At 40.7% G+C, this 19,081-nt stretch overlaps 1 protein-coding gene across 4 annotated transcripts; it reads right to left on the bottom strand.

The window, feature by feature from the left end:
• Nucleotides 1-2,014: 2,014 nt before the first annotated feature.
• On the bottom strand, nt 2,015-16,661 carry trim46b (tripartite motif containing 46b). Of its 4 annotated transcripts, XM_028597536.1 has the most exons (12): nt 15,481-15,660; nt 13,215-13,476; nt 12,778-12,967; nt 11,987-12,185; nt 11,449-11,595; nt 10,778-10,873; nt 9,354-9,607; nt 7,479-7,600; nt 6,884-7,222; nt 4,711-4,940; nt 4,360-4,427; nt 2,015-3,442 (listed from the first exon to the last, which is right to left on the bottom strand). In XM_028597536.1, the coding sequence occupies exons 1-12, from the start codon at nt 15,532-15,534 to the stop codon at nt 3,013-3,015; spliced, it is 2,391 nt and encodes a 796-aa protein (XP_028453337.1). In that variant the 5' UTR covers nt 15,535-15,660; the 3' UTR covers nt 2,015-3,012. The 4 variants fall into 4 exon arrangements, with proteins under 4 accessions (XP_028453337.1, XP_028453340.1, XP_028453341.1 ...); XM_028597539.1 differs by lacking the exons at nt 2,015-3,442; nt 4,360-4,427; nt 15,481-15,660 and adding exons at nt 5,659-5,723; nt 16,371-16,661 and having other exon boundaries at nt 4,726-4,940; XM_028597540.1 differs by lacking the exons at nt 2,015-3,442; nt 4,360-4,427; nt 4,711-4,940; nt 15,481-15,660 and adding exons at nt 5,336-5,549; nt 5,659-5,723; nt 16,371-16,661.
• Nucleotides 16,662-19,081: the final 2,420 nt, after the last annotated feature.

Genomic DNA, 19,081 nt, shown 5'->3' with positions numbered 1-19,081 from the left:
CTTCTTCAATCAAATAAAAAGTCCACAGCTATAACATGTAGGTAGCTGCTGTCAGAAAGTGAGCTTGCAGCAGAAACACACACACACACTGCCTACTTAATTTCTTCTGTAGGCCTCCTTCACAGAGATCCTCGATAATTGTTTTGACTCAGCTAAATAGTTTTAAGCAGGTTCCCCATAAACAACGTATTCCACTTTATGTGGTTTAGCTTCATGTTGTTTAATACAGTTGGGTTAGCGGATTCCAATAGACTCTGTCCTATGTGTTCGCCAGATGGCACCGCACACTGTCTTTCACAGATTGTGTATAGCTCTTAGATCCTTCATAAATTCAGATGATTCCCTACCCCCATCTTCTCCCATTGAACTATACTAAATGATGATCATGGAGATTAGGTATTGGTAATTCCTGCCAGGTCTTTAAAAGAATGCCCATGCTGTGTGCTTAATACTCAGTGGAGGGATTATGCAGACCCCTACATGTGGTGTTGTGGCTGCATACCTCCAGTCAGACTAAACCCAATCTGTTACAGATTTGGACTAAAGAAGAGAGGTGCAGCAAGCACAAGGGGGTGGGTGGAGGGCTGTGCTGTGATGTATTCATGCTTTACAGTACATTCCACTTCTTCTATATCATGGGGGATCAGAGCTAAACCTCCCTTTGGAGGCAGTATTTTTATCTGTGTGTATTAGAACGTTAAAAAAGAACCTTGGCTTGTGTCAAGGCTGTGTGCTTCATAATTTCTTTTTCTCTATTCTCTTTTTTTCTACATTTTTATTTTCCCTTTGTGGTTGAGGCAAACCCAAATCCCCCTACAGTTTCCCCTTGAATGTTGGTCCAATTAAACACACATGTGGATTTTCATATTGAAGCTCATAAAAAAGGTAAATGCCAGCGATTTACATTACATTTACATAAGGAATGCTAAGTACCTACACATGTGAGATGTTAATAGCTCTATCATAAGCAGATGGTCATCACTATTCATTATTCTTAGCCAAGGTGTTTCATTGAGCAAAAATATCTTAGTAAGGCACAAGTCTGATTTCAATTTCAAATTGTCATTAGTCAATAAGTGCACTTAAAACTAAACTTATATACGTTATATTCGGTATGTCAGAGGCCATGTAGGACTAAAGGGCAAGTACTGTATTTTATGTTATTATGTGAACTTTTTTATTGCATTTGTGTAAACAATAAAGTTTGATTCATGGCAATTCATACACATAAACCCATGCATACATAAAAGAGACCATTTGGCAAGAAATGCTGTTCTGTAGAGTTTAGAACTTGGCATGAATTTAGTCTAGTTTTACTTTATGATGATTGTCAGATCGACCAACATGTGCAAAGGTTTGTGTGCTGCTATACGAGTAATTTATTATCATGGCTATCAGTAACAATCAGTCAAAGTGTGACAATGCATGTGGTTCTAGTTTTTTTCTTTTTTTTTAATCGTCAATAATTTTAAATTCTCCCGTTTTTCTCAATATTATTGTCTCATAGCACCTTGTATATAATATAGCGTACCTTTCAAAAGAGTAAACTGGTAAAGCCAGAAACTGGTAATTTGAAACATAAAAACAAAAAGGCAGGTGATATACTTCCATAAAAGTAAGATATTCATAAAAGTAAATCTGTAGGTTTTAGGAGGATTTTTGCAAAACGATGCCAATTTTTCCACTTTCCAGTTTTTAACAGCACATTTCCATACCTCTGTTTGCCAATATCTCATTAGCTATTTGTATGGAAAATGGGTCCAATTATTCATCTTTTCAACTGAAAATATTCTGACCATTACCATTTCTGCGGTGTTAAAATGAGGTTGGGGCTATCTCTGGTGTTCTATGTCTTGCTGCACCCTAGTGGTGAAACAACAGTAAAGATTCCTCTCAGAGAAGCATAATTGAATGAATGGTTTTAAAACTGGATGGAGCAGAATTCGAATTGAACAGTAACGACAACAAAAGGAAACAGAAGGTGATTTAGTAATTTAAACAATTTGCATTTATTTAGTGTTTATTTCTTTAATCCATTTTCTTTTGCAAATATTCTGCCAGCAGGTGAAGTTTACATGGATTTAATCTGCTAATTGTTTCATAAGAAGCACTGCTCATTAATTTACAATCAAGCAAGGTTTAAAAAAAATCAAAAGTATTGTTTGTGAAACAAAACATTGTTTTTACCGTCAGCCAATGAATCAATGCTGTTATCAGTCAAACCACACACGCGCCCATGCGCAAAGAGAAGCAAACGCACACATACTATACATGCATACACACACACACACACACACACACACACACACACACATCAGACTCATGTATTTGAAATACAAAACAGCAATGCACAAACAGAACTGCGGAAACTAGTGATTAGCTGTGCAGCAGAGGTATAATTGGAGCTTCTAATTACAGTACTGCCTCATTGTTCCACTCTATCTCTAATTTACCACATTTACATCCCAGAAAAACAATAACTTTGGTTGGGATCGTAATGGGCGAACAACAGTAAAGAAATCTGTCTGGTTAAACACAAGTTTAGTTATAGACGCAATAAAATAATTGAGGCCTTTTTTTTCTCTTATAGTGTTCATATCTCTAAAATATAAGAGTTGCTAAGCTTTTAACATTAAGGACATGAAATAGCTGAGTAAAAGCTTCTACAGGAAGGACGACATTGTGTGCTGCTGTATCTACATTAGCTTTATAAATGCAATATAGCCTGGCTACAAGTGCAAGCATTAAAGATATAATTACTTATTAAGTGCTGGATATACCAAACACTACTTAAGCTTTAACTCTTGCAAAACTGCACGTAACAAAAATGTAAGAAACTTAATTACATTGCATATCCGTTGCTATAGAAACATTTTCTTATACAAAGAAAATTAAATACAAAACAAAATCGCTGAGATGTCTAACTTTTCGCTCTAGCTGAGTAAATACTTCACAATTACCAATTACATTCCAAATTACCATATGAGCTTAGATCAGCCGTCAGTTGTTATTTCAATTAGAGACACGGGGTTGGATGGTTACCCTTCTGACCGGAGTCTGATCTGCATTGCGATTGGCTACCAGCTCCTGCAGCTGTAGAGCCCCGCCACCAATGAAACAGAACGCCGGACACACGGGGCCGGAGCAATCCACATGACCTTCCCATAAAGGCCGCAGAGAGTGGGCATCATAGAAAGTGACGCGACCCTTCTCAAAGTCAAGGCACACTCCGAGTCGGGGCGGCAGCGGGTAGGTGTGGCCTGTGGGTGAGGAGGGGCCGTTGGTGATGGGGTCTCGGATACCGTTCCCATGGCTACTGTGGTGGTGGTTGTTGTGCTGGGGGAGGTAGATCTTACCCATCCCCATAGTGAGGAAGCAGAATGGTGGAGCAGAGTCCAGAGCATCCTCTGCTCCGCTGTCATGGCCGCTGTCTGGGTCGTAGCTGGAGAGAGAGAGAGCACAGTTTGAATAAATGATGATGTAAGCTTAGCATTGGTTGAATGCAGATTGTATTTCACTACATTGTACTGTACATTGTATGTGACGAATAATAAAGTTTCTTCTTAAAAAAAAAAATTATTATGGATGATCATAACCTGGAGGTCAGGCTCCCTTCCAAAGGACCACAATATAAATCTGAGGGGTTGTGACAATATTCCCACTTCCTCATACCCATTCATTGCCATTCTTTTCCAGTCCACGAGATGCCCTCTGACTTTTTGTCTGTCCTATTCACCTCACTACCTCATCCAGCCTCTCCCTACTGCCCTCCAATAGTCTCACATTGCCAGACCTATCTCCACAGTCCTGTGGAGTAAGGTCTGGCTACACCACACATTCTGGGATAGGACAAAAAAACACTGTGGGTAGTTTGCATTTCTTTAAACCAATCACAATCATCTTAGGCAGCGCTAAATTCTGGCTGGCTCTGCAAAATGGTCTCGGGAAGGAACTTGTTTTGGTGGAACATTTGCACCCGAAAAAGAAAACGCCACATACAATATTAAATGAAGTTAAATGTTCACACAAAACAGTGACGTGGGTGAGCTATTTAAATTAGATGGATACATGGTCAAACGTAATTTGCTCTTACAGTGTACCGCCGACATGGCTCACACACCGGATGTCAGGCTTTATCCTGGAAATGTACTTCTGTTGATCCAGAGTAGCCCTGCAATAACTCTCTTTCCTACAGTCACTTGACTTTGTACCTGCATGTTTTTTAACCTTGTCTAAGCTTGTAGAGCTATCAAACAAATGTAGAAGAGTAAAAAGAAAAAATTATATTTCTCCCTGAAATGTATGCAGAAATAGAAATACTGGAGTGAAGTATCTTTACTACTACTACAAGCTACTTACCGAGGACTGGCCATGTCTTGTGGAAGGTGAAACCACTCCTGCAGTTTGGATTCCAGACCAACTCCCACCTGTTCCAAAAAGGAAAAAAGCAGTCAATTTGTTATTAACTAAACATTTATCCTTCACCTGACCGATTGGTCTAGGTCTCTATTTTCCTATTATACGTATATAATTATAATAAATATATATAATATATATTCAATGCATATTTACAGGACACAAGCAGTAAATATTGCAAATATTGATCATTACCTTCCACATATTGCATTCCACATACTGGGCAGTATGCACTAATAGTATGTAGTATTCAGTACATAAAATATGTAGAATGTACAACTAGCATTTGCTTACCTTCACAAGGTAAGATCCAGGCTCCACTGAGCATGCCCAGTAGTGCCGTCCCTGTGTAATAGCCACATCCCCCACCAAAAGGTCTGAGGTCAAGTGACAGGAAGTGAGGGCGTGGTCAGCGGCCTGCAGCAGAGAGAGACCAGGGACGCTGCGAGCACAGCGCTGCTCTTTACTGACCACCAGCCGGTCGGCATGGAGACCCCAGCGAGAGTCCAGGTAGAAGTTGAGCACTGAGAGGAGACGGGGAGAGAGGACACGGCAGAGAAAAGGAAAGGGAGGGGAAAACAGAGAGGGGAGAAGAAGTAGACATGAGGGGAGAGGGAGGACAAAGAGACAAGTGCATTCAGAAATGACATATAGGGGTTTTAATAGCAGCAGGAGAAGTTTGGGAGGCGACAGAGGGATAGTGGTAAACATTTACAGTCAGAAAGCAGCAAGGAGAAGAGAAATGAGGAGAATTCGAAGCAGTTGAGAGGAGAAACTAGGGGGAGAGGAACAGAGAGCAGGCATGCACCTCCTCCCAGCAGCACTGGACACTCATCTATAAATTGATGACTCAGGGAGTACAATACAAAAGGTATCACAAAAATGCTCTGGCTGTGGGGAGTGCAGATTTTTCCACTATTTACAGAGGGAACGTACACAATAGCAAGAAGGAAAAACTGCCTACAGGGACACAAGGAATTCACCAATCACTCAACTCGACCATTTAAAAGCCCTGGATCTGAATCCGATCCATGTTGTTAAGCCTCACGTCTTAACAAACTGCAAACCTCATCAGCGCTCAGACAGATCTCGTTTTAGGAGGTAGAGTGGGAGGCAGAGGGGTGAGTGGATGTCTAGATGGGGGTGGAAGAACAGAGGATGCATGGGATGACCACAAAGAGAAAGAGGAGATGAGTATGGGGGTACAGAGGGGTGGTCAAGAGATATGAATGCACTTCTTACGTTTCGTAGGAGGCATGATGGTTGGCAGCGTGGAAGGAACACAGAAGGAGATGACAAGTACAAAGCTGTGAAATGGAAATAATACACAAGAGAAAAATTAAGTAAGAAAGTGAGGATGTGATAAAAGTGGTGGAGAAAAATTGGAGAAAAAAAGAAGATGGGAATGGGCAGATAAGAAAGAGAATGCATTATTAACTGCTCATCATGGTAACCATCCCATATGCTTTTTAAATAATTGTAGGTGTGAAGAGATAAATGGCTCCTGGGTGACAGCAACTACAGCTTGCTGTGTGGATATAATGAGATTTTTTACACACATATACTTGTCACTGGTTTAAATGGCGTTAAGTCATTAACCAAAAATAGTAAGCAGACTTGCATAGTTGGGTAAAAGATAGACTAAAATAAATGTATAAAAGAGACCCATTTGGGACACTTTATGCAGGTGGGCGATGATCCTTCTGACTTCCTCTTCTTCAGCACAGAGCAAGCTAAAGTATAATCCCAGTTTACTGCTAGGTCTTATTTTAACAGTTTTGGCCATCTTTCCTCTTAGTATAAATAATATTGTAATCACAAATTTTAATTGCTGAGATCTGGGAATGCACTGGCATTGCTAAAAAGAAGTCCAAGGAGGCGAGAAACAATCAGACATGTTTTAAATAATACCCACAGGTTTGCCAAACTGTAAAAGTGATTACCCAAATTGTCTATTGTAATCGTCCATTGCATTTTACAGACCAACTTTGACAACCTTTTTACAGTCGACAGCCTGATCTAAATGCATTTAGCCATATAATGTGCACAGGAGAGGCACGCTGTGGGATTGTCAACTGTTTCAACCCATGCAGACAAAAATTATTTGATGCCTCAGATGTCCAATTATACTGTGATGTTAACTGTTGTACTGTGACTGACGATTACTTGTTATGAGTTACCTCATGTTCATCCACCACGGTTAGCCTCCAGATGGAGATTGTTTTGATGAGGGGATTTCTGTTGGGGTGCAATGATTGTGCATTTTTGTGATCACCGCCCTCATAAACCTCAGAAACTCTACAATCCTAGTTGATCACATTTGTTTTTAAAGATCTCCCTAACTTTGTTATATTGCCCTCAAATTCAACAGTATCACTTATTGGGTGCAGTTTCCCTGTGGCAAAATCAAGATCTCTCTGTTTATCTGTTAATGAGGACGACCCAAAAGTTCTGTGTGCACTCTCACCTGGTGCTGGTGGGGTGTGCAGGTACACCTCCTCGCTGTACTCCCCGTAGCCCGCCTTGTTGCAGCCTCTAACCCGTAGCACGTACACGCTGTCCATCTCCAACCTGTCAATCACAGCGCTGGTCCCACTCACTTCATCCATTCGCTGCCAGCCCCAGCGGGCGGCTGACAGTCCTCCTCTGATCCCGCCTCGACCCGCTCCTCCTGGTACCACACCCCGACGGCGATACTCGACAGAGAAGTGCCAGGCGGTTGCAGAGTCTTGGGGCAGTCGCCAGCACAGGAAGAGCTGGTCATAGGCCAGGGTACGCTGGGTATCAATCACTGGAGCCAGTGGAGCTGTGACAAAAATGGTTTTAATGTAGTAGTTGTACTACCACCTTCACTTCTTCTAACATTCATTTACTATTTTTCATGGCATCTCTGGTTCATTAGGCAGTATAAGGGAGAAAAGAAAGTTATCAAAATGCGACTTTGTTGTTGTTCTTCTTCTCCTCCTTCCTTCATTCCTTCCTTCCTTATCGTGTTCCCTTCCACTATCTCCAACCCCACCCTTTCCCTTCCTCCCTCTTTCTTCCATCACTCCCCTTCTCACCCTGGATGAAGTTCAACTCTGTCAGGAGTTTGAGTTCTTTGGAGACATCCAGCTGGAAGTGTCTGAAGGATGGATCAGCAGCCAGAGTGAAATGCTGAAGATTCTCAATTGCTTTGCTGAACCTGGTGCAGCAAAAAAAAGGAGGAACAGTGTTTACATGATGCCTCTATCAAGATGGGTGGGAGGGTGAGACAGACTGACGAGGAGGGAGGAGTGTATGATAATCTTTCAAAAATAAGGCTAGCGTCATTCTATGTTTTTCTTATGCCAACAAATCCCATGAAAGGACAAAAACCAACAATGCGTGTGTCAATACTTTCAGACTTCCATACCATGTCTGTGTCACTCAATCCCAAGCACACTAAATTCTATTAAATACAGTTTACACATATATTGTTTTATTTGTAAAAATATTAAAGTAATTCTCTCAGAGAGCTGGGCACTGTAGTTTATAGCAAATTTAGCTGTGGATTAATACACATTTGGTGCACTATTGAGTATTTATGAGAGAAGGACAATGTACAGTATGTGGGATTGATTCTAAACAAACTGCAGTGACCACATTCATTGTAATAAAGGAACATGTCACCCAGTGTTACAGTGTGGCCCATTGACTTAGACTTTTTGTATTTTTCTGGAAAACACTGTAGAGACAAATAAGATTATATATATATATATATATATATATATATATATATATATATATATATATATATATATATATATATATATATATATATATATATATGGCTACTGCTCCTATATATGTGTGTTGGCTATTTATCGGATTTGTTGACTACTATTTGTTGAATAAGAAAAGACTATTTCTGTTATTTATTTGGGGGGGGGGACAATAGTCGCATCTTCTTTCACACACATCCACTTGCCTAGGGCTTATCAAGTCATCACTCTTGATATGAGTGCAGACAGAACAACAGCTAACTGATCACAAACTAGATGTGTAAGACCTGTTCTAATGTGAAAAGAAACTAAAGGAACCAGTGTTGTGCCTGAACGCATTCATTGAACGATAGTTCATGAACTATCAGGCCATCCTTGAAATGACAGAAAGTGAAGTATACTCCACCTTCTGTGCTGTACTAACAAATGCTGACTTTGGGCGAATGTGAACTGAACGTACTGTATTACTGCCTGATGAACGTTACTGTGAACTCGTTCATTCTGGTGTCTGTGAACGAAACGCTCTCTCAGTTTAACTTCGTTCACTAGGGGCCAGATTTCTATAGAGCCTTCCAGGCGAAAACCCGGCTAAAACACACCAAACAGGCCTTAATGTGTAGTGGAAAAACACCCAATCTGGCAACACCAGCCACCAGTGTCGTACCGCCGCATGCGTCATCAAAACAAAAAGCAGCATGGAGGCGTCGTATGATCATTTAAACGAGTTTCATGACAAGGTCGGTGAGGATGCGAAAAATCTTACATTTCTGTGCAAACTTTGCCTGCCGGCTTTCAAAAAGAAAATCCGCACTTCAGTCACATCCACAGCAAACCTGAAACGGCACATTGAACTGATTGGATATGAAGATGAAATCTGACGCATAGTTTCAGTGTTAAAACTGATAAAATAATTGCTGTCTGTGGCTCTATATGGGCTATGGCAATAATTTTGAAAAATAATAGCTTGCAGCAACATATGGAAAAAATAACATATGGAACTGTGAACTTAGGTCAAAATTTTGAACTATGAACTGAACTAGTTCATTTTAAAATTTGTGAACTGAACTTTGAACTAGTTCATGTAGAAAGTGAACTTTCCCAACACTGAAAGGAGCTAATAAAGCAAGACAGAACTGATCTGAGATCTGTTCAATCAAGACAGAGAGCAATGCCAAAGATAAACAAATAGAAAACCTGTTATGAGTCTGGCGAGCAGCCTGCACAAAGCAGGGCTGGTCTGTTTCTTTCAGCAGCTCTTGGGTAAACGCCATGAGCCCTGCGTGTTCCATCAAGCCCCGTCTCTCCGCCACTTGAGCAGCCAACACCTCGCCTCGTTTCTTCCGTGCCTCCTCCAGAGCCTGGGTGAGCGAAGCGTGGCGCTCGGCCAGAGCAGCCGTCAGATCCCTGATGCTCTGAGCCAGCTGCTCTCTGGCTGACACACCGTTTACCTGGTGATGAATAACACAGACGGACCAGTTCAAACATTTGGAAACACCCAGCTGATGCTAGCCTTTAAGTTAGGTTGATACAGAAAGCCTTTTTAGGAAACAGTTTAACACAACATTATCAAAGTACATAAAAACAAATCACAATAATAAAAACGAGCCTGTGTGTGCCTTTGCATGTGGCATATTCCAAACTAGTATGTTATAATGGACATATTACTGCTGTGCACTCTGTAACATTAGGATACATAACAATGTATCAGCTGTTTTTTATTAATTTCTTTATCTGCATGGACTAAATCTTAAAATATTTGACTTCATAAACACATTTAGAACTACGCAATCATCTGTGATACAAAACACAACTTGTTTTGCATGGCTGCACCTAGTTACAAACATCATTATTAGTATATTCCCAATTAATACATTACTTACAACACACTATAATGTAGTTGTAAGCAGATATAAAGAAAGTGTCTTTATTATTGTATTGTTCAACAACTACACTATAACTCCCTCCTCCTGTGAAGCATCAATTACTGGTGTATGAAGAGATAATGAATAACAATATAACATATAATAATTACATAACCCACAGTATGTCTGTATATTTCATATTAATAAGTATTTATTTCATATTTATTAAAATGTTGCATTCATAAAGTCATTATTTATTTATAAATACTTCTTCATTCTTCACTCTTAAACAGTAATCAACAGTATTAAAGCCGCTATAAATAGTTGTGCATATGTAAAAACTGTTATGAATCATTAATTTCCTGTTTTTTCACCGGTTATGGATGCTTCACAGGAGCAATTATAGCCTACTTGTTGATAGATACAATAATAAAGACTTAAACAAATCTTTATATATGATTACAACTACATTATGGTGTGTTATAACCAATGTATGAGTTGTATACTGTATATATTCTGCCTATAAATGGTAATATGGGGATGTTTTTAAATAATGTGTTACCAGTTTAACAATTGGGAGTGAGGTCACAAAGGAAAGTGTCAGCAAACACGAGTTAGATGTCCATCAAAAAAGCTGGTAATAAGAATCTACCGATGGGATTCTTGACAGTTTTATGGTGTTAAGCTGCTGACTGGGGTTAATTCCATGTTCAGCAACATTTTGTCAGTCAGCCCAAATGTTGCGGTATTAATCACCTCAGTCTGAGTGATGGAACTCTCCAGCTGGGTAATCTGGCCCAGAACTGTGTCCTGGTTGGACAAAATGTGGTTCATCTCCTTCGTAATCTTCTCCTGTCAAATAAACAGCAAAAACCCAACATACAGGCAACAAATACACACCAGACAGCTTAATTGTTATACACAGCCGTACATTAACTCTGCAGCAGCCCACGTACTGTACTGCTCTATACTACTGGACGTAGCTTGTTTCTGATATGTTGAAAGATGCTTTTTAACATTTTTGAAATATTGCAACTGCATCAGTTCACTATGTAAAATACCAAAATGATGTAGTAATGAAAGTAATACCACTTTAAATGTTAGCAAAGCAAATATCATGCATGCATACTGTTGAGTAAACATTATTCCAAAATTGAGAGATCGTCCTTTACTAACCTAAAACTATAATTTTAAATAATGTAAACACACAAAGCTTTTAATGATAAACATAAAGCAAATGTTTTCCCTTAAAATGTATGTAAAAAGTAAGTTTGAGAATAGAAGCCCTCACAGTATTCATATGAAAAATATGTTCAATCTTACATGTTTATTTATATGTTAAAGTATTTTTTCAGAACTATACCATTCATTAAACCTTTCATTTTGCAGTACATTTAGAGAAACCCAGTCCAGACTCAGAGTCGTACCTTCAGGGCTTGGTATGCATGGGCCACTGGCAGGATTTTGTGTCCGGTGTGGATGCGGCGCAGTTTGCAGAGAGGACAAAGCAGCTGCTGACAGGACCTACAATAGAACTGTAGTTTCTCCTGGTCATGCTCCGGACAGGTCAGAACCTGAGGACAAGAGCCAAATTAAATCTAAATCTCTTTACATGAAACACATTTTACCTCAAGGGAGACTAGAGTAGATCATTATGAGGATGTGTGTATATTTATGAAACATCACAGTGCCACATTGCCATTCCTCTGTTTAAGTCTTAATCCAACAGCAGTCAGAGGGGCCCGAATAACATAGGTAAAGCAAATGTAAAAGTATTTTAATTTTAATTGAATAGAAATGTATACACATATTTTTGTTCCTGTTCGTTGTTTCATCTCTGTGGTTGCATGATCAGATAATAAAATCTGACTATTGTGTTCAAGTCCCAAAATAAGATCTGTGTCATATTACCAGAGCTCGAAAAAAGGTTTACACACAAGGTAGCACTTTCTAACAATGTCTTACTTTTGGTCTGAAGTTGAGCGTAGGCTGGATATGTTCATGTTGTGCCCGTGGCGTCCCCCACGGGTGATACAGCTTGAAACACTCATTACAGAAATTGGTCCTGCAGTCAGCGCAGCCCTTGGTGGCCTCCAGAGCTTGAGGAGGCTTACAAAACTGACACATCACAGCCACACTGCCCAGACTCACTGTGTGTCTGTACCTGGTGGTGGTGCGGAGGGAGAGCAGCAAGGGTAGGAAGAATAAAAGTAGTAGTAGTTTAGCCTTTAGTTTTATGGTTTGTTCCATTGTGATTAAATAACTTTGTATAAAGAGGGATCTGCCAACAAAGAAATACCAAATAAAAGAGTTAAACTCAAACGCATAAAACAATTATAGACATGAGCAAAATTAAAATCAAAGACAAGTGAAAGGTTGTAAAAACGCATAAAATGAGAGGGCAAAAGGTCCACAGTGAGAGAGTAAGACAAACCGTATTGAATAGGTGATAAAGTGAACACAAAGCTAGTGGACTATTGAAGCGCACAGATAGCCTTGGTAGCTACAGTATGTTGCAGTGCACGCTCTGCAGGATTCTTCAACAGCTCAGCTCCTGCTGAATTATTACAATCAGAATTGGACACGTTCCCACTGTCTTGGTTTTTCATGCCCAAGTCTGTGTGTGTGTGTGTGTGTGTGTGTGTGTGTGTGTGTGTGTGTGTGTGTGTGTGTGTGTGTGTGTGTGTGTGTGTGTGTGTGTGTGTGTGTGTGTGTGTGTGTGTGTGTGTGTGTGTGTGTGTGTGTGTGGTTCCTACCTCTCGACTATACGCTCCAAGGTGAGGTTGCGCAGACAGTCAGCAAGCCCCCTCTCTCCCAGCTCCACATCTCGGCCGCAGGGGATACAGGGGAACATCATCACCACGGGTGGGCCCTCCTTACGGCGTCGCCCTGGATATGTCCCATATCCTGGAGACCGGGGCATGGATGGCGAAGGCGGGTGGGGACCTCAAACCAAGAAGAAAAGACAGTTATAAGCAGAGGGAGACACAAAACGACATGAGAGGATCTATTTTCCCAACATAAATATTGCATATTGATTTTGGTCTGACAGTGAAATCAAGGGAAGGCTTAGGTGTAATCCCATGGTTTGCATGTCAAAATGCAATCCAATGTATTTGTATCTACATAAGACATAGCTATCCCCCTCAACAGATTAAATTGATAACAAATCAAATTAAGAAGTATTCCAAACCTGCCCGCAGCACGCGGTCAATAGGTCGCTGCTCAGCTTTAGGTGTCGGCCTTCGGGCCTGACGGGGTGAGCGGGTGTTGGGTGTGGAGGCTGGGGAGTTTGGCTCTGGGGGAAGATCTGGAGGCGGGTAGCCGTTGGCCACTAAGACCTCCGAGGCACACATGAGGCAGACGCTGTGCTGGCATGGCAGGACGACGGGCTGTTTAACAATATCCTTACACACAGTGCAATGCAGCTCATGCTCCAGGCTCTTCATGTTAGACTGTCAGAGGCAAAGAAGTGAGTAGTTATGCACACAGAGAGGAACAAATGTCGCAATTTAAGACTGTAAGGGGATTAAAAGAATGTTTTTCAATACTAGTGCTGATTATTTTTATTTTCTGATACCAAAACACTACTTTTTCAATGCCTTACTATAAGAAAGTTTTATTTTATTTTTTACAAAACCCTTTATATTTAACAAAAGGAGCAAACACTTTCAAATGTTGTCTAAATAGGTATATAAGAATATAATTGCCTAAAATGTGCAACATTTTGATTTGAATCAGAAACTAAAAGATACAAAAATATTTATATAATTAGGACAATGAATCTGTCCAGGCACCCAAAGTTTTCTATACTTGACAGTTTCCAATACTAAGTGCTATGCACACATATAGGTCGGTACCACCGAGGAGGTTCTGCATCATGAGATAAAGAGACTGAATTGAGAGAGAGAGAGAGAGAGAGAGAGAGAGAGAGAGAGAGAGAGACATGGCAATGTGAAAAGCCCAGACGTGTGACATAGGGCATCATTCTTGTTAAATATGGATAAAGACCGTCATTAATTATTCAACAACTGCACAGAGTGCATCCCCTTAATTTCACAGGCCCTGCATATGAACATGAGCTATCAGCCAGAAGTCACATAATCCTTTTGTATCACATGAGATGGTCCAGCATTTTTCCATATTTATGGCATATTTTTACTCACTACTTTAGGAATGCATACTAATGGTACAATGAGGAACAGGAGATAATACACAGTGCAAAGACACAGTGCATTACACATGTAACATAAAGTGTAAGTATTCAGCGGGAATACATTTTACGTTTCAAGTCATTTAATCATGTTCACCACATAATACAGATTATTGTATTTGTTTCCTTGATTTTAGAGGAGTGCTACACAAGTATTCCTCTCTGCTGAACCAGCAGCTTCTCTGTCACCACAGTGGTCAGAGCTGGGGATAGTGTGGGGGGGGTGTGAAAAGCTGCACCTCTGGAGCAGCTAGCATGTCATAGTCTTGCTCAAGGACGTGGATTTGACAGAAGAGGACACACTGGCTGTTGCAGAAAGGGACCTGTTCCTTTATCCATTTTGCTACACTGGTATGTGTGATAATTACTCAGTTTTGTGTTCAGTCAGCATTTGTTAGTACAGCACAGAATGTGGAGTATACTTCACTTTCTGTCATTTTGCTAAAGGATGGCCTGCTTTCTTTTGCTTCATGCATGCCCTTGACAAATAACCTCAACCTACAGCCCAAACTGTTGCAGGGCCAGCGCAGCGGCAGTGCATCTACATCACTGACACTGTGAGTTAACTTCAAAATCAGGACAAGACAAACTGACTGACTGTGCTGCATAGGGGTTTGGGGATTTTGTCACTGAGATGAGATGAGATGCAGCATTGGGACAGCTCATCACATCACATCACATCAGGAACCACTGTTAAAATCACTGATTCTGGGGGTGTGGATGCAGCATCAGTAGGTAAAAGGGGCTCAGTAAATCCTTGCATGTCCACATGATTTTAGGCAGGCTAAGAACTCACATGATGGTATACAGCTGGGTGAAATTCACACATGCAAGTTGATTGATGAAAGCGATATCTTCACAGTTTACATAGTCAAATAAAATAACACAGCTAGCCTACAGACACGTTTGCTAAATGAGACAGTATCAGGCTGCAGCCTGGGAAAAAAAACTACTAGACCCATACTGTTACATTGGATTAATTGGATTAATCAAAATAACCTACTTTCTCCCTCAGTCCGTCTCTCTGTGTCAATCTCCAATGTCAACTCCGGCCGGCCTTTCTCTCCTCCACTAGTAATTTGGCCTGTCGCAATTGCAGGCAATTGCAATTCCAGCAGGCTGTAAAAGCTACACCTCGACAGCCTGTGGGCCTGTTGTATCCATCGCAAATGGATCGTGCGCAATGCTAATGCTGAGCCCGGCGTGGTGAAGGCGTAAAACAGGCGATGCGACAGCGCATCCTTACCTTCACCTGGAATCTAGGCGCCATGGCAGTAGAATACGTGTATATTTCCAGCATCAAGAGAGCTTGAAAAGAGGGGAGGGGTTTGAGGCATTACATAGCGAGCAATGAGCCCCTCCGCGTCGGTAAGATGGGGTCTGGAGAAGAGGACTATGGTGGCTGATCCACAGCGCCAAAAGATGCTGCACGGTATTTCCTGAACTGTTTGATGTGCTGTAACCTGTGCACGAGTCACCTCCAAACGTCAGTGCACCAGGGTCTATTGTAACCATCTCTGCAAATGACTAATGTGTTTTAACCCCATAACGACCGATTCTACAAGCAGCACCCACACACACTTTTTCTACCCTGCCTCAGCAGCAGCCGAAGGTCCTGCATCCCGTCTCCATGGAAACGACCATCCCGTGAACCCCCAAAAAAATAAACATGTGATTTCAGTCTGCCCCCACACTGTTTTTTAATTTCATAATGTTTGAAATACCCTAATGTATAATCAAAGAAAGAGCAGATTTTCTTCTATTCCTGACGAGGAATTTAGCTCTGAGTCTGGTGTACCGAGGCATTTTAGGACCTCCATAAAGGCTACGTGGGTTACGTGCATCAAGACAACACAAGGAAGGGTTTTCTACAGCAAGGATTGAGGATAGCTGATGCTATTTTTGCTATTTATTTCCCTTTATATCAACAGCGTTTAATGTGGGTGCAGAAAAACATATGAAGGCCATTTTACAGAAATGGTCCAGCACGGGAAACATGGAGACGATCCCAAGCCGTTCATTCGGTTCTCCACTTAAAAATAATGTCTGTAGGCTATTCGAATAAGGTTTTTTTTTAATGACCCTAATTTGAAAATACATCTAGTGACAACACAAACACAGACATATAGTACTTACACTGATACGAACCAATGCTTCCATCGTTGATGTTGCTGTTTTTAAATCCATCTCTGCCATTTTCAGAAAATAGCTTCCTCCTGATTTCATCATCTAAATATAAATTGCGATGTATCTAGGCCACACACCCTATGGTACATATCAAAAACTCTCCTTGATAGTAAAATATTTGCCGGTTTACCTTGGTGTAGCTATATTCTTCGTTTTTTATTATTTTTCAAGAGACTCGATCTGGACATTTTTACGCACGCAAAAAAACTGGAAAAACATCACCTTATAAATAAAAATAAAAAATTAAGACAGATTTCTAAATGTCTCGTTAATATCAATGTATCTCCACACTAACAGATGCCTGTGGCTTTATTCCTCACCCAGACATCCCTCCCCCCTCACCCTTCCCATCCCGCACCGGATGCCGGTGGAAGCTTGATGTCAAAGGAGGTGGAAACGGCCTGAGTCCTCTATTATAAAACAAATGTGAATCTCTAATCAAATGGTATTGTTTCCTCGAGGATGTAGACCAATATCTTCGACCATTTACAGTAATCTATAGGCTGTGAAGATGATGAACGTTTTCAGGATCCCCAGATAATTAGGTAGCCCTGTAAAGCTAATGGTTAACAATTGCTCCAGGTGAATGTGGAAAGCATACGTTTGGCCACTACCTTGCGCTATGCCTTGGGTTTAACTGTAAAAACAGATTGTCACAGTGATTTCCTGCCATGTTTTGTCAGCTGTGGAAGAAGCAGTCCTGTTCCTTTACTTATTTAGTGTAGGCTACTTAAAATATCAAAAGTGAAAACACTCATGGGCTAAGGAGAATGGCTTCTTATAATGTGTTGTGTAATTATTGTATTATGTGATTATAACTATTGATGCAATGAAACAGTAGCTGGTGGATGTGCAGCGTTCAATCTGTTAAGGTTTTAAACTGGCCTTGGATTAAACTGGTTTAGCAGTGCATTATATATTATAAAATAATGAAATAGTTTTAATGTAAAATCTTAATCTGCAAACTAAAGCTGTAAAATAGTGGAGTAAAAAGTAAAACAATTTCTACTTAAGTAAAGTATTTTAAAATTGTTCTTGAGTATAGTAAATGGGAAAATGTACTTAGTTACTGTCCACCACTTTGATAAGATAAAATGAGATAGACTTTATTAATCCCACACTGGGGAAATTCCTGTGCTACAGCAGCTCAAAAGAAAAAATGTACACACATCAGAATAACACAAATACACATTAATTAGACATAGAAGAAAAAATATACATAAACTATAGGAAATGGAAACATTTTATAATAATAATAGTATTAAAACAACCGTATTTACACAATAAACAACCTTTATATAAACAGACAGTATAGAAACACAGATATACAGACGAGTAAGGTGCAAATGAATACATATTGCACAGTTGGAGGTGACACAGGAGTCCACAGTGAACAGAGGACATCCTGTGAGGGTTTAAATAAAGGAGCCTCTGCAGCGCCCTGGTGTTTTAAGTATTCTTTCTAACAACTATTTATGATTTAGAAAAGTACTGACAAAGCCTGAGGCTGCTAAACAGTCATGTAGCGGCATTTATCTACTCCAGGGAGCTGCACACTTGAGATGTTGATGCTTTCCTAATATCAGAACAGGATAAACTAAAGTTATTGGGGCTTGATGGTGTTTTAAGCACCCAACGTCGACTTCAAGGCAGTGCTGCGACCGTCAACTTCAAGGCACCTAACCTTAACCCTAACCCTAAAGGCCCAGACACACAAAACCGATAATCGGCTGTTGGACAGTCTGGCGAGGTCAGTGATTCGAGTCTGTTCGGTGTGTTCCGTGCCGTCGGTCGTCTGAGGGGCCGTCGGCCTTCATTTTGGCCAATTTGACATGTATAATCGGCGGGGCGGGCACTGCCAGCAGTCGGACTCAAATGACCCATCTGATTGGTAGAATGCTAACCCGGAAACGGGGAGCGGAATGAGTGTGACTAGAGTCTCTCAAAATCTGACGAAAATCTGACCTTTGTTGATCTGAAAGGAAGACAGATTCAGCAACTGCGTGGCCTATTTCTCACTTAAAATGTTTTCAGAAAAATGTTTCAGTGAACTATTTTAGTACAATATGAGATCATATTCTGAACAAGCCGCCACGACAGTCTGGCTTTGAATTTCTAGAGAAACCAGACCCACGTGCCGCGTTCGTCCAATCAGCTGCCGATTTTCATTTTTGGGCGACAATACAGATTAGCGCCACCTGCTGTTATGGAGACGTATTACATCTCGACACTTTGGTGTATTCCGAGGCACTTTTTTGACCAACTTGGGGAGACTGATCAGCCCAACTGCCTTTTCTGCCGACGTTTGGCCGTCAGCTCTGTGCGTCTGGGCCTTAACCCTAACCATTGCCTAATCCTAGTGCCTTCCAGGCAGCACTGCCTGGAAGACGATGTTGGGGGCTTAAAACACCAAACACTGTTATTGGGGGAAAGGAGAGTACATAGTTCAGTGGGTGTTTTTTACTATGTATAGTACCTTAAGTCGACATCAGCATATGTAGTTACAGATGTGCCTACATTTAACATTCAGCAATTCAACTGTAGCTGGAACTATATTTTTATGACCAGATGTATTAAACTGTGCCAAATTAGAAGATTATATAAAGTGCACAGTCAAACTGTATGATTGCATTGACACGAATTACATCCAGAGGGAGAAT

The sequence above is a fragment of the Perca flavescens genome, chromosome 14 (genome assembly GCF_004354835.1).
Source record: "Perca flavescens isolate YP-PL-M2 chromosome 14, PFLA_1.0, whole genome shotgun sequence".
NCBI classification, from domain to species: domain Eukaryota; kingdom Metazoa; phylum Chordata; class Actinopteri; order Perciformes; family Percidae; genus Perca; species Perca flavescens.
This window is presented reverse-complemented; position numbering and strand designations above follow the sequence as displayed.